At 40.4% G+C, this 12,824-nt stretch overlaps 1 protein-coding gene across 1 annotated transcript; it reads left to right on the top strand.

Moving 5' to 3' along the window:
* The first annotated feature begins 258 nt into the window (after positions 1-258).
* Positions 259-10,885, top strand: tbx18 (T-box transcription factor 18). Its single transcript, XM_036592144.1, has 8 exons — positions 259-699; positions 2,551-2,707; positions 3,017-3,118; positions 3,516-3,687; positions 4,577-4,744; positions 6,168-6,232; positions 7,553-7,647; positions 8,873-10,885. Exons 1-8 carry the CDS (start codon positions 444-446, stop codon positions 9,532-9,534), a joined length of 1,677 nt encoding a protein of 558 aa, XP_036448037.1. The 5' UTR covers positions 259-443; the 3' UTR covers positions 9,535-10,885.
* The last annotated feature ends 1,939 nt before the right edge of the window (positions 10,886-12,824 follow it).

The raw sequence follows: 12,824 nt of genomic DNA, 5'->3' as shown, positions 1-12,824 counted from the left end.
TGCGGGTGCAGATTTGGTAATTACACTCTGCGTTTGGCTCGCGGGAGGCATGTACAGCCGCGGTGCGAAAATGATCAGCACGCGGCGACCGAAACTCAGCGCTGGGGGCGCGTGATCCGCCTCGCTCGCCCACAAAAAAAGATGGGGCGGGGCGATGGGCGTTTTTTGTGCTCCTATTGGTTGCCTGCGAGGCTGATTGGCACGCGCCCCCCCTCGCCCGTCCAGGCCCTGATCTGTGGCGTTTTAACGGGTCTCGGACACTCGGTGCCTGCGCGCGCTCACGGACCAAAAGGGACCTTAGGAAAAAGCTCGCGGCTCCGTCTGATGGTAATTAAACACCGATCCAGATTACGCTTCAGTAGAAAAGAGCGGCTGCTGTTGCCGTGGAGGCGCGCGCGCTGAACTTTTCTCCTCCGCTTTTAAAACACCCAACACACGTCGGCATGGCCGAGAAACGGCGCTCCGCATGCACCATGAGCCTGAAGGCTCACGCGTTCTCGGTAGAAGCGCTGATCGGCGCCGAGAAACGGAGAAAGCTCGAAGAGGAAGAGGAAGAGGAGGAGGAAGAAGAAGGCCAGGGAGAAGAAGAAGGAGAAGGGGAGGAGGAGGAAGAGGAGGACGGAAGCTGCTTCGAGGAGGTGAGCGGGTGCTCGAGCCCGCAGGCACGCGCGGAGAGAACGAGCGGCGGAGACGGAGTTGGTGAGTGCTGAAATATTGACGCTGACACTGGATTCAGACCGACAGTGAGGTCAGACACGCATCTGGACAACCAAATACTGTCTTCATAAATTGTGATGAATAAACGTCTTCATAAATGATCCTTATCGAATTCATAATTCATGGTTCTTTGCCTGGTTAAAAGGTTCTTCTCTATGATGGGAGACCAGTTGTCTAAAGTGAGGGTCATCTGGCTTTTAAACCGTGGTTCTATTTAGCACACAGGAAGTTACAGAGCCTGTTTGGTACTATATAGAACCCTATTCGCTCAGAGTGAATATAAATGTTTTTTAGCTCGCGACTCCACAAAGCTGAAAATCATAAACTTCACAGCAAGATACAGTTTAAAATAGAAACGTAGTGTTTCATTTTATTAGAAAAATGTGCTGTTTATCTGATTTTTTTATTATTGAATTCATTGTGTTAAGTGTAATAATGCTTAATAAAAAAATAATAGAATGAGCAATTTAAAGTACCTGTTGGTTTCTGCAGCTGAAATTACTACATTACAGTCTCTAGGAAATAACAACAACAATAATAATAACAACAGCAGCAACATCAGTGGTTAAATAACTACTACTACTACTATTAATAATAATAATAATAATAACAGCAGCAACAGCGATTATATAACTGCTATTACGACTGTTATTACTACTCATTCTACTACTAATATTAGTGGTGATATTAATAATTATTTATCTTTTTATTCTTTGTAACTAGCCACTCGTGCATTATATAGCCTGTTAATTGCTCTGTGAAATATGAATACCCCCACCCCACCACAGCCCCTGGTGTTTGTGTGTTCATGTGAGCGAGGAACAACAGTGAGAGCGGACAGTGTAACATCACTCTTATTACACTGCAGAACTGAGTAATAATCTGCACTTAAGAGTGTCATAAATACAACAGTGTGTCGGGGGGGAGCTGGGGGGGCTGAAACTGAGCTGCGTTTATGAGCTCAGAAACACTGAAGAGCTGGACACGAAAAGGAGACAGGAAGAAAGAAAGAAAAAAGAAAGAAAGCAATGAAGAAAGGCATAGTGCTGGGTAAAGTGCACGCAATTCAGCAGTGCAGTTTGGTCTGTGGGTTTAATGTGGACTGAAACTCTCCCAGACTGAGCAGCCCGTTATTATTAAAGCCTAATTTCTGAAGTGTGAATGGGAAGAATCGCGTGGCCTGTTTCCTGCTGCCAGCAGAATTTATCTCCGCTCTTATTGCACTTCCATAGGCAGTAAATCCCGCTAATGACTTAATCAGGGGAAAGAGAGACACAGCAGCAGCACTGAGACCTGAAATAGCAAACAACACAATATCAAACAGCACATGGCTGCAGCACACAGATCACTGCAGAATGTATTAGTTTAATGCACTTCTGTATTATTATTATTATTATTATTAATGTAAGGTCACATTTCAGAGGACCAAATAATCATTTAAACTACATTATTACACTATTTAAAACTAACCTATTACACTATATCTAGAGCTCCTTACCTGCACGTGCAAACATTAGTATACAATAATGTGTAAAACAATTTAATCATTTGTATTATTATCATAACAACGTCGACATCAGTAACAGCAAAAAGAACAAAATAATAATAATAATAACAATAATTTAACCACAGGTTAGTATTAGATGTTGGTGTTATAACCGCTGTTAGAAGTACAGTGTAGTGTCTGTGCAGTTGTTATATTGTATTATTAAACAGCTGAGTGCGTCTTTTTATGACTGTATATTATTACTGTGTAATTACACTTGATTACTCCCGCATTCGGTCGTAAGGTCCAGTATTAAATGTTGCTAATTTGACCCGTGTTGTGTCCAGTTGAGTGTGAGACGGTGCTGCAGAGTCCCCGCTCCGCCCACAGCGCTCCGCTGCACGCGGGTCCCGGACAGGAAGCGCGCGTGGAGCTGCAGGGCGCTGACCTGTGGAAGCGCTTTCACGAGATCGGCACGGAGATGATCATCACCAAAGCGGGCAGGTAGGACAATAAACAAACAATAATAATAAAATACAGTAAAAATGCAAAGCAGCAGCCTGTATCGGCTACAGGACTGCAGCAGTGTGGTCTGCACGCTTAGCTAGAACAAACACAACTTTCATTCGTCCTCTCTTTAGTTTCTAAGAGCCACATTATACAGTTCTGCACGATCAGCCACTGAAATAAACCTTTTCTGAATAAAGCAAATCTACTGAGTTTAGCTTACAGACCCACATAACAGAATTAATCAAACATAGGGATTATTGTTTATTATTATTATCATTACTACTGTTATTATTGTTATTGTAGGCGAATGTTTCCTGCGATGCGGGTGAAAATCAGCGGTCTGGACCCTCATCAGCAGTATTACATCGCCATGGACATCATTCCCGTGGACAACAAACGATACAGGTAAACAAACAAACAAACAAACTCTGCACCTTTTACTGTAGACACATGGTTGTGTGAACTAATGAACATTATTAACCCCATGTTGTGAAAAAAAAGTAATAAATTAGAGTGAAATACTTTGATAGCGATGTGTTTTATAGGATATAAATATAAGAAGCGCAAACGGTTCTCCGGGAGGACTGCGGCCTTTTGGGCCTCTATTTTTGTACCTCTTCCTTTTGAAACTCTCCTTTTGGGCCGCGTGCTTTAACTTGTCCTTTTGGGCCTCTTCCTTTTGGGCCTGACCTTTTGTAATGACCTTTTGGGAGGGTGACCTCTAGGATCAGGCGACAAACGCAGCCCAAACAAACCCTTACAGCTTCTCACGCGCGCTCTGTCCTCCGCTCCCCCCGTGCAGGTACGTGTACCACAGCTCTAAATGGATGGTGGCCGGTAACGCGGACTCTCCGGTGCCGCCGCGCGTTTACATCCACCCGGACTCTCCAGCCTCAGGGGAGACGTGGATGCGGCAGGTCATCAGCTTCGACAAACTTAAACTGACCAACAATGAGCTGGACGACCAGGGCCATGTAAGAAAAGCAAACCTCACAGAAATAATACGTAATATTTATATAAATATGTATAACCCCAGTCGTGTTGTTGATTTTCTAAGTGGAAATAAGCGAACATTGATATTTTCTGTAAATTTTAGTGCACAGCTGTTCTGTATCTGCTGAGTTGAATAGATTTAAAAAAATAAAACAAAATTTAAAATGTGCCAAAACTTTTGCACACCAAAACATTTTGTTTTTTCTCCAGTATGTTCAATTCAGCGTATAAACACTGATTGTACATTAAACGCGCAGAAGTGTGTTCTTAGCAATTCTCAGACAATCAACAAAACTTGTAATTTAACTAGGGGTGCCCAAACCTTTTCACACAACTGTATTTACTCTTTGTTTTGGAAATGCAAGCCAACTTAACTTCTGAGTTAAATAGAATTTCAAGTTAAATAAACTACAAATCCTACTATTTATAACAACATAATAAATAATAATAATAATAATAATAATAATATACAGAAGAAAACTGTTTACTTAAGCCAATTAAGTACCACAGCATTTTTAATGACTCCAGGCCTACTTGAGAATTCTCCACTCTGATCTTTAACAAGGTTAAGCATTATAAATAGAGCAGCCTGCTCTCTTTATATACCTGTTAAAGACACATGTGCTAGTGATTGTCACCCCGTGTGCATTTTGTTTTGCTGAATTATTTTAAAGGCCTAAACATGTTGTAATGTGGAAGGTTGTAAACAAACTCAATTGAAAGCAACCCCCCGGGGTGAAACGGTTGAAGGCCTGTTTTGGGCCTTTGAAAATGTGAGCGTGTGTGTTTTTTTATTGAAGTAGAAAAGTGCTTTTGGTAATTCCTGCATTTCCTCACTCTAAACATGGATGCGCGGGTAATGTTTTCCAGATCATTCTGCACTCCATGCATAAGTACCAGCCGCGCGTCCACGTCATCCGAAAAGAGTGCGGAGAGGAGCTTTCTCCGGTCAAAGCTGTTCCCACCGGGGATGGAGTCAAAGCCTTTTGCTTCCCTGAAACAGTCTTCACCACGGTCACAGCCTACCAGAACCAACAGGTAACCCCCACCACACAGAGCATACCTAATTCACTTGTACACATGCAGCCATGCTGCACTGCATTTACTTGATTAGTCATTTCCAAATGTATAAAACAGCTGAATAACATCAATACAATTGTTGCCAAATAACAACAATGTGTCAAATTATTTAATTCACATGGCAATGATGTACACATTTGAATCAAATAAACTCAATGCATTTCTTTCTTCTGTATATATATACAGATGTATGCAAAAGTATAGGCACCCCTGGTCAAATGGCATGCTTTGTTGACTTTTTAAGTGAAAATATGTGAACACATCCTCTACAGAGAATACACGTCTGCACAGTTTAATCCACAATTGAACATATTGGAAATAAAATAAAACATAAAATTTAGCATTTGCCAATGTTATGGCACCTTTTACATATTACGTTTAATCTCTTTCCAATGTGTTCAACAAATAAATAGAAATTGTGCACTAACTGTTGCATATTTAAATTTTCCTGTAGAGGAAACTGTGTCAACTGATTTTCACTTGTAAATCAACAAAACATGTCATTTGAGTAAAGGCATTCAAACTTCTGCATACGAGTGTACACATGTATCCCACAATGGCCTCATGCAAGGGTCTGATTCCCAGCAGCTATCAGATTAAAAGGAGCTTTCTATTGAGATGCTTCATTTCAGTGTTGTTACTTTTATAAGCATAAGGAACATTTAGGAGGACCCCAATTCCCTTCACGATAATTCCGTTAGATGAGACAAGATCAAAGACTACTGAGGCCTGTGAGCAATACAAACAGTATAAAACACCTCATAAAGAGCAACTTACCCATAAATAGTAAGGCATTTCAAGTGTTTATTTAGTGTTGCTTATGGAGTTTCCTTGCAGGAGACAGAAAGATAATGCCTGATGACGGTTCTGCCATTTTGATTTTTAACACACGCATTCAGGCCTGGCCTTTTAGCTTTCATGATGTATAGTGACTTTCACTGTAGCTTAGGTTTCTGTTGGATGGCCTTTATGGCCTTTATTAGCGTGTGCACTTTTCCACTGCAGTGTGCCACAATAAGCAGTTTAGAGCTTTTGTAGAGACTCTCTGACTGAGCAGCTTTGTGTAATGTTGTATAGTTTGCTGAAACAGATTAGCATTCTTTGGTATATGATGCATTTCATAGTATCTGATGTCTGTTTTGGTAAAGATCTCTTTCACATCGTAGCATATAAAAGCCCTCGTGGCATATATATGCACTCATGCACTTTGGCATGCACATCCACATGGTCACAGACACACATTTGCAATTGCGACTTATAAAATAACCCACACACAGTGCATTACGGGCTAGGGGTCACTTGCAAAGGGTCAGAGAACTTGGCATAACAGGCTGTGGTTCAGTGAAAAAAAACCTGAGCGAGTTTTTGTGTGGATTTCCAGATCACAAGACTGAAAATAGACAGAAATCCATTCGCGAAAGGATTCCGAGACTCTGGCAGAAACAGGTAAACATTTTTCTTTTCAACATCATAAAGAGCAACTATAAGTGCATGCTGTGGTGGCATTAAGTGGTCAGATGTGCTTTTACTTTTACTAAGTGTTCGATTCTTTCTGTTGTATACTGCTGCCGTTTTCTTCTTTTTAGGATTTGCTGGTTGTGTTCTTCCTCTCTCCATCTTCTGACGTCAGCATGAAGTTATTTAAGAACCAGCAGGCCATATTAACGGATTATCTAATAATTATTTTTGCGAGACAAAAGTCCTTTCGAAGCCAAATTGAAAATATGGCCAACATTCCGAAGAGGCCCAGACAAAATAAATATGAAAAAAAGAAATAAAAACAGCGTCACAATAAAATCCATAATTCCATCTCCGAAAAAAAAAAATATGTATAAACACAAAAATAAAATCTGCGAGACAATAAAAATAATCTCCATCCTCACGTAAAAAAGGGGAAAAATAAATAATAAAGGCATAAACAGGAAATGGAGGTTGCCCAGTAATAAGGCGGTTGCGGTGCTGGCATGGAGTCTCATTGGGGGGGTTTTACTCTGCTCATTAGTTTTAAACGAGAGCGATTTTAACACTCTACTGAATCGCACCAGACCACATTTGCACCCCTCCTCCCTCCTTTTCCGTGCACTTTTCTCTCTCTCCTCAGCTCCAGCTCTCAGGGCCCTCGCACTGAGCCCTTCTCTCTTCAGCATTTCAGGAAAACTTAAGCGGTTTGCTAAACAAACTGAGCCACTGGGTAGCTGGAGCAGCACGGCTGATAAAAAAGTGGGGTCCAAACAACAAGTCGGGACATCTTGTGTGAGTTATCGCCTGAGTGGCAGCGAGGCGGGGGGACGGCCATGCTAACGAGGAGCACTGAGAACCACCATTACCTCCACACCTCTCTCTCTCTCTCTCTCTCTCCTCATAAAGCTTTAACTGTGGCTTCCTGCACTCTGCGTCTGATCCTACCATTAAGGCCGTGTGAAAATAATTACAGCCATGCAGAAATACCTGCAAACACACACACACATACACAGACACACACAGACACACACACACACACTTACTTTATGTTCCTCATTACATGAGTCCTGCCAAAAGCATGGCGATAAGGGGCTCAGGCTAAGATGGCTGCCGGTACTGGACGCTTAGTAATGGCAGCCAGTCACTGTTCTTTGCTCTGCCAACAAAACAGAGACTGAGTTCAATTCAGATTTCATTATCTTAACGTATCCATACTGTGTGCCGTATTCTTTGGCTCCATTAACTGTCTGTGTTTTAAGGCTGTTTTATGCATCACTGTACTAGTGTAAGGGTTTTTTCTTGCAGGATGGGGCTGGAGGCCCTGGTGGAGTCTTACGCTTTCTGGAGACCTTCACTGCGAACTCTAACGTTTGAGGATATACCAGGAATGACCAAACAAGGTACAGAGTAATTCTCCTGTCTTGAAAAGCACATGTATATATGCATGTGTGTGTGTGTGTGTGTGTGTGTGTGTGTTTGTGTAATTTTTGCACATTGTTTAGATCAAAAATGTCCTGACTTTGTAGGAAAGCCACAGAAAATCAGGGCTTAAATTAAAAGACCAACAAAATGGTCTGGACTTTGTAAAGTGCTTTTTACTTTAACATATAGGTACTTACATATATATATATATATATATATATATATATATATATATATATATACACACAAGGTCTTTGGGACATATTATTATTACTTATAAAATACTGTGCAAAAGTCAGAGACCGCCCTTCTTTTGTTTATTTAATTTCCAGTCAAAACGGCCTTTAAGTACAAGTTATTCATTTTTCAGCATCAGGAAAAGGTTAAACATATATTTAATAGAACGTTACAGAGAAGCCTCCACACTTGATAAACCATACATTTTTCAGTATATAGTGTGTCAGCCCTTTGCTTTTATTTCAGCTTCTATTTTTGGGAAATTTGTTTTTAGTTTTTTAAAGAGATCTGCAGGAATGTTTTCAACCCATCTAAAGTTTAGTCTTAGAAGTTGTTTACATTTTCTGTTTCTTATAATCCAAGTAATCCCACTTAATGTTAACTGATCAGTCCATAAAACCTTACTCCACATCTCAGATGTTCTATTGCAGATTTTCTTCTTGTCTATTTCTTTTTCTCAGTAACAGCTTTACATCCTTTCAGATCTATCTTTCAAAGACGAAAGCTTTAAGAACTGTTTATCTGATGAATGACAGTTTTGTTGGTCTATAAGGTTTTGCACAGTTGTTGAAATTCCCAAATTTTAATGCTATAGTTTAGAAAAACTCCTGTTTTCTCACTTATTTACTGTCTCTTTCCTAATGTAGGAGTGCTTCTGTGTTATTTTTTGTTGAATTGTTTTTTTTATAATGCTGAAAAATTAAGAACTTGTACTTAACAGCCAGTTTGACTGGAAATACAGAGTAGTCCAACTTTTGCACAGTATTGTAGGTACTTACGTTATATGATATATATGGGATATATTATTACAAACATTTATATATTTACACATATAGGACATATATATGACCCCACACGATGACACTGTGTAAAATAAAGACCCTTGCATATACTCCGGGTACTTTTGTGAGTCATTCTGGATGAGAGTGTCTGTTAGATTTAAATTGTGTTGTTTGTCTCGTGCAGGTGCCGCTGGTACCCATGGAGTGGTCGGGTCTTCCGCTCACACACATTTACTCTCCACATCACCCTGCTCCTCCCCAGCATTTCACCTGGCATCTGGGGCGGGGCCTGTATGTGATTACTCTGCATGCAGTCGAACGAGCCACCCTCTTCATCGGTTTGCCACACCCCTCACTGCAGACTCCTACAGCCGACTGACCAGCCCTGCCGCTGATGCTTTTTCCTCCACCAGAAACCCCACCTATGTGGGCGGGGCAGATGGTGAGGCTTTTTCCTGCACACAGACTGGTCTACCAATCCAAATCCCTGGGATGCCTGGCCACGCCCCCCAGCTCCAGTATTTTATGCCCAGTCCTGCTCACAATGCTTTTTCCACCAATCAGAGCGCACAGAGCTCGTATAACGGTTTTCGGCTCCATAGTCCATATGGTCTCTATGGATACAACTTCTCCACCTCTCCGCGATTGGCTGCCAGTCCTGAAAAGATGGCTGCCACGCAGAGCTCAGTGCTTGGGTCCTCTCCCAGTGGTACTTTGACAGACAGGCAAGTTCTGTCCCCTGTTGACAGTCTGCACATGCTCAGCGGTGCTCAGCAATCTCTATTTGACTCACGGACATTAGGGCTAACAAGTTCTGCCTCTCAGGTTACTGCCCACATGGCCTGACCTATGCACATGACCTCTGACCCCTACCATGCCACAGACACAAACAGGTGGACAGAACTGTGTGGCAGTCGCTTTGTTTCATAAAGCTCGACTGGACAATACTGAGACATTACAGATGCAGGTAAGGAGCGATGGGATATTTCAAACTGATGAAGCATTCTGTCCTTGCCCCTTTAAGAGATAAGAAAGCCAAAAGAGGAGAAACCAAGGAGCAATCAAAGAGACAATTTGCAGTGTTAGTTATTTGTGGCACTAATGTCAACTGGAGGTCACAGTGAGACCTTGGCTTGTTTTTAATAGAGATTTCCCTCTATTAAATACCTTAAAATATCCTGTGAGATTCTCCACATAGTTAGAAGCTCCTGCAGCAGCAAGACGTTAACAATGGAGCCAAGGAAGCCTGCTGCAGCTAGGAAACAAACGTATCTTTTCAAATGGGACTGAAATTAAGTTTCTGCCAAATAGGACTGAACTGGACAAAGACAGAGAAAGAATGGACACCAAGTCTGCTCTAAGACGTGCTTTGGAAGCCCTGGGAGCACTTCCATTTCCAAGACCTGATGCCAAAATTCAACCTCTCTCTAGAGAAAACCACAGCAAACAGTGGATATTCATCTGATTTTATGGCTGGGAGAGGCTCCTGGTAGGCCTGACCTAGAATCAGGATTAGATTCATACAAACTCAGCAGCTGACAGCTTAGGAGTCCAAAAATGGGAGGTGGCCAATGTCACAGCACAACTGAAGCTAAAAGGGCCTTTACTTAGGTGCTAAATAAAATGTGTAGTTTCACTGGAACTAATTCAGGCTTTGGCTCTGAGAGCAATTGGTACGGCTTGGTATTAGCCTAGCTTACAAGCAGGAAATCAGCAGCAGACTGTATTGGTTTAGGGCCGGATGCACAGATTTAGCTCTTTCCAGTGTTTATGACCTGAATGATGTTCAGCTAGCAAGCTAGCATCCATTCACAATCATAGTTTATGGGGTATAAGCTGAAATCGGAAAGGTAAAGCAGCAGGTAGGAAAAACGAAACATTGGAATGTATTTACAAAGTCACAAGGTTTTTTTTCTGAATGGGTTTGGCTCTCTGACATGGTATCTTTGACCACCATAGACAGGTGGAAATTTGATCGTAGATCAGCACTTCTCTGCTGGGTTGATTTATAAATGCAGGTCCTGGCATCGTTAAACATGCATACAGGCGCAAATGCAGGCTTTGGCAACAACCATCAGGCTCCTCTGCTGATCCTGAGTCAGCTTTTAGTGCCACTTTCACTGAACTGTAGCAGAATAGTCAGGCTTCAGCGATTCAAAAAACAGTCATTTTTTTCCCAAGCAGACATACTGTATAGCTTTGATATGTCTGTCTTTTTTTAACAACTCTATATAAATTAGGCAAAGATGGATATTAATGTTATTGTTGGAAGATTCACTCATGCACTTATGTCAATTTTACTTTTTTTAATGCTCAATCTTTGAAATCTTTATGGCTTGGGAATTACGAGAAAACCCTTTGAGCCAAATAAAATGTATACATACTGTAAAAACTGATAAGACTATGAGATTTTTGAGCATTAATCAGTGTATGTATGTTTTAGAAGGAGTCATCACTTGGTGTGTTTTCACTAAAAGTGCATGAGTGTGAGTGTGTGTGTTTGTGAGTGTGTGGGAGTGAGTGTGTGCATGTGTGTGTGACTGCTGTAAAGGGTCTGAAGAGTTGGCAATTTTAAAGTATCACTCTCTCCATGATGTAATTATTAACTTATGTAAGCTCATGTCACTTGTTTAAGATACATTAAAATGAAAGCAAACTTAACTGATGTGGCTGTTTAACACAACATGGCACTCTACAACGTTAACTGTGCAAAAGTCAGACACTACCCTTCATTTATTTACTTTCCAGTTAAAATGACCTTAAGTACATGTTATTCATGTACTTTTCTGATTAGGTTAGATATAAGATAATCCACTTGCACAATGAATTAAAGAAGTAAAAACTGGAGTTTTGAAAACCAGAGCTAAAAAATGTAAAAACAATTAAAGATACAGAAGAAATAGGAATACCTTGCAAGAAGTGATAGTCCACCAAAAATGTCTCCATCAGATAAACAGCACTTAAAGCTTTCATCTTTGAGAGAGAGGAGACAATCAAGCTCTACTCTTGCTTCAGATCTGAAAATGTCCACAGGTGTTCTGTCCATCCTTCCACTGTGAGAAGACAACTTAACACTATGAGTCTAAAAGGATGTGTAGCTGTTAAGAAACGCTCACTGAGAAAACGAAAGATAAAAAAGAAGAAAATTTGGAAAAAAAAAAAACAAAGAAGCTGCTGGTGTTCTCAGAGCAATAGACTGACCAACCCAGAGTCCAGACCTCAACATCACTGAATGTGTTTGGGATTACTATGATCATGAGATTCAGAAAATGCATACAACTTATGAGACTGAGCTTTGGAAAAATATCCCTACATATATATTTGAAAAACTTAAAACAAGTCTCCCAAAAAGAACTTGATATTATATTTATATAATTTATACATTAATAAATATAATATCAATAATACCAATTTATTATTATTACTATGAGTAATACTACTACTACTCTTATTAATAATAATAAAACTAGTTAAATCTGGTATGTCCAAGTGTTGGATACGTCTCAAACTTTGAACTATAAGAAAACATAGTTTGCCTTCTTTCTTCAAAAGCATAGACTGAACATCACTATATTTGGTCTTCTCAATAACAACAATAGCGCAATAACAAGCTTATCTTACTGATTTAAAATCACTGTGTAACAGTATACCAAACAGTACAGTGTAACAATAACAGCATTGTAAAGTGAAAATCATAGCAGGACTTTAAGTAATTCAAGTTATCATTTTCTAAGTATTCAAGTATTCCATTACATTTAGTAGTTTTTAAATCTGTTTTTTGTAAAAAGCCTTTTGTCAGCAGATAGTAGATCAGAAAGCCAAGCACTCGTCCCTCCAGAGTTCAGGCAGTAATAAAAGTGTAAGCAGCTGTCATCAGCGTGTTACTGTTTGGGTGAAAACTGTAAACCAGTGTAAAATTACAGGAGTCATCAACATGGTTACTGTGTGTATGTGTGTGTGAGTGTGTGTGTCAGTGCTCATGCATAAGAACAAGGCGGAGAAGCCACAGACACTACTGTGTTAGCCTCTTCAGCTCTTCAGTCTTTGAGTGTGTTATTTTGGAGAATGCATTTCTAAGCTTACTAATATTAGTGCAGATTTACTTAACTGTAGGACCAGAAAGTTTATTGCATAAA

The sequence above is a fragment of the Colossoma macropomum genome, unplaced genomic scaffold (genome assembly GCF_904425465.1).
Source record: "Colossoma macropomum unplaced genomic scaffold, Colossoma_macropomum, whole genome shotgun sequence".
Lineage (NCBI taxonomy): Eukaryota > Metazoa > Chordata > Actinopteri > Characiformes > Serrasalmidae > Colossoma > Colossoma macropomum.
The sequence above is the reverse complement of the archived record's forward strand: the minus strand, read 5'-3'. Positions and strand labels throughout refer to the sequence as shown.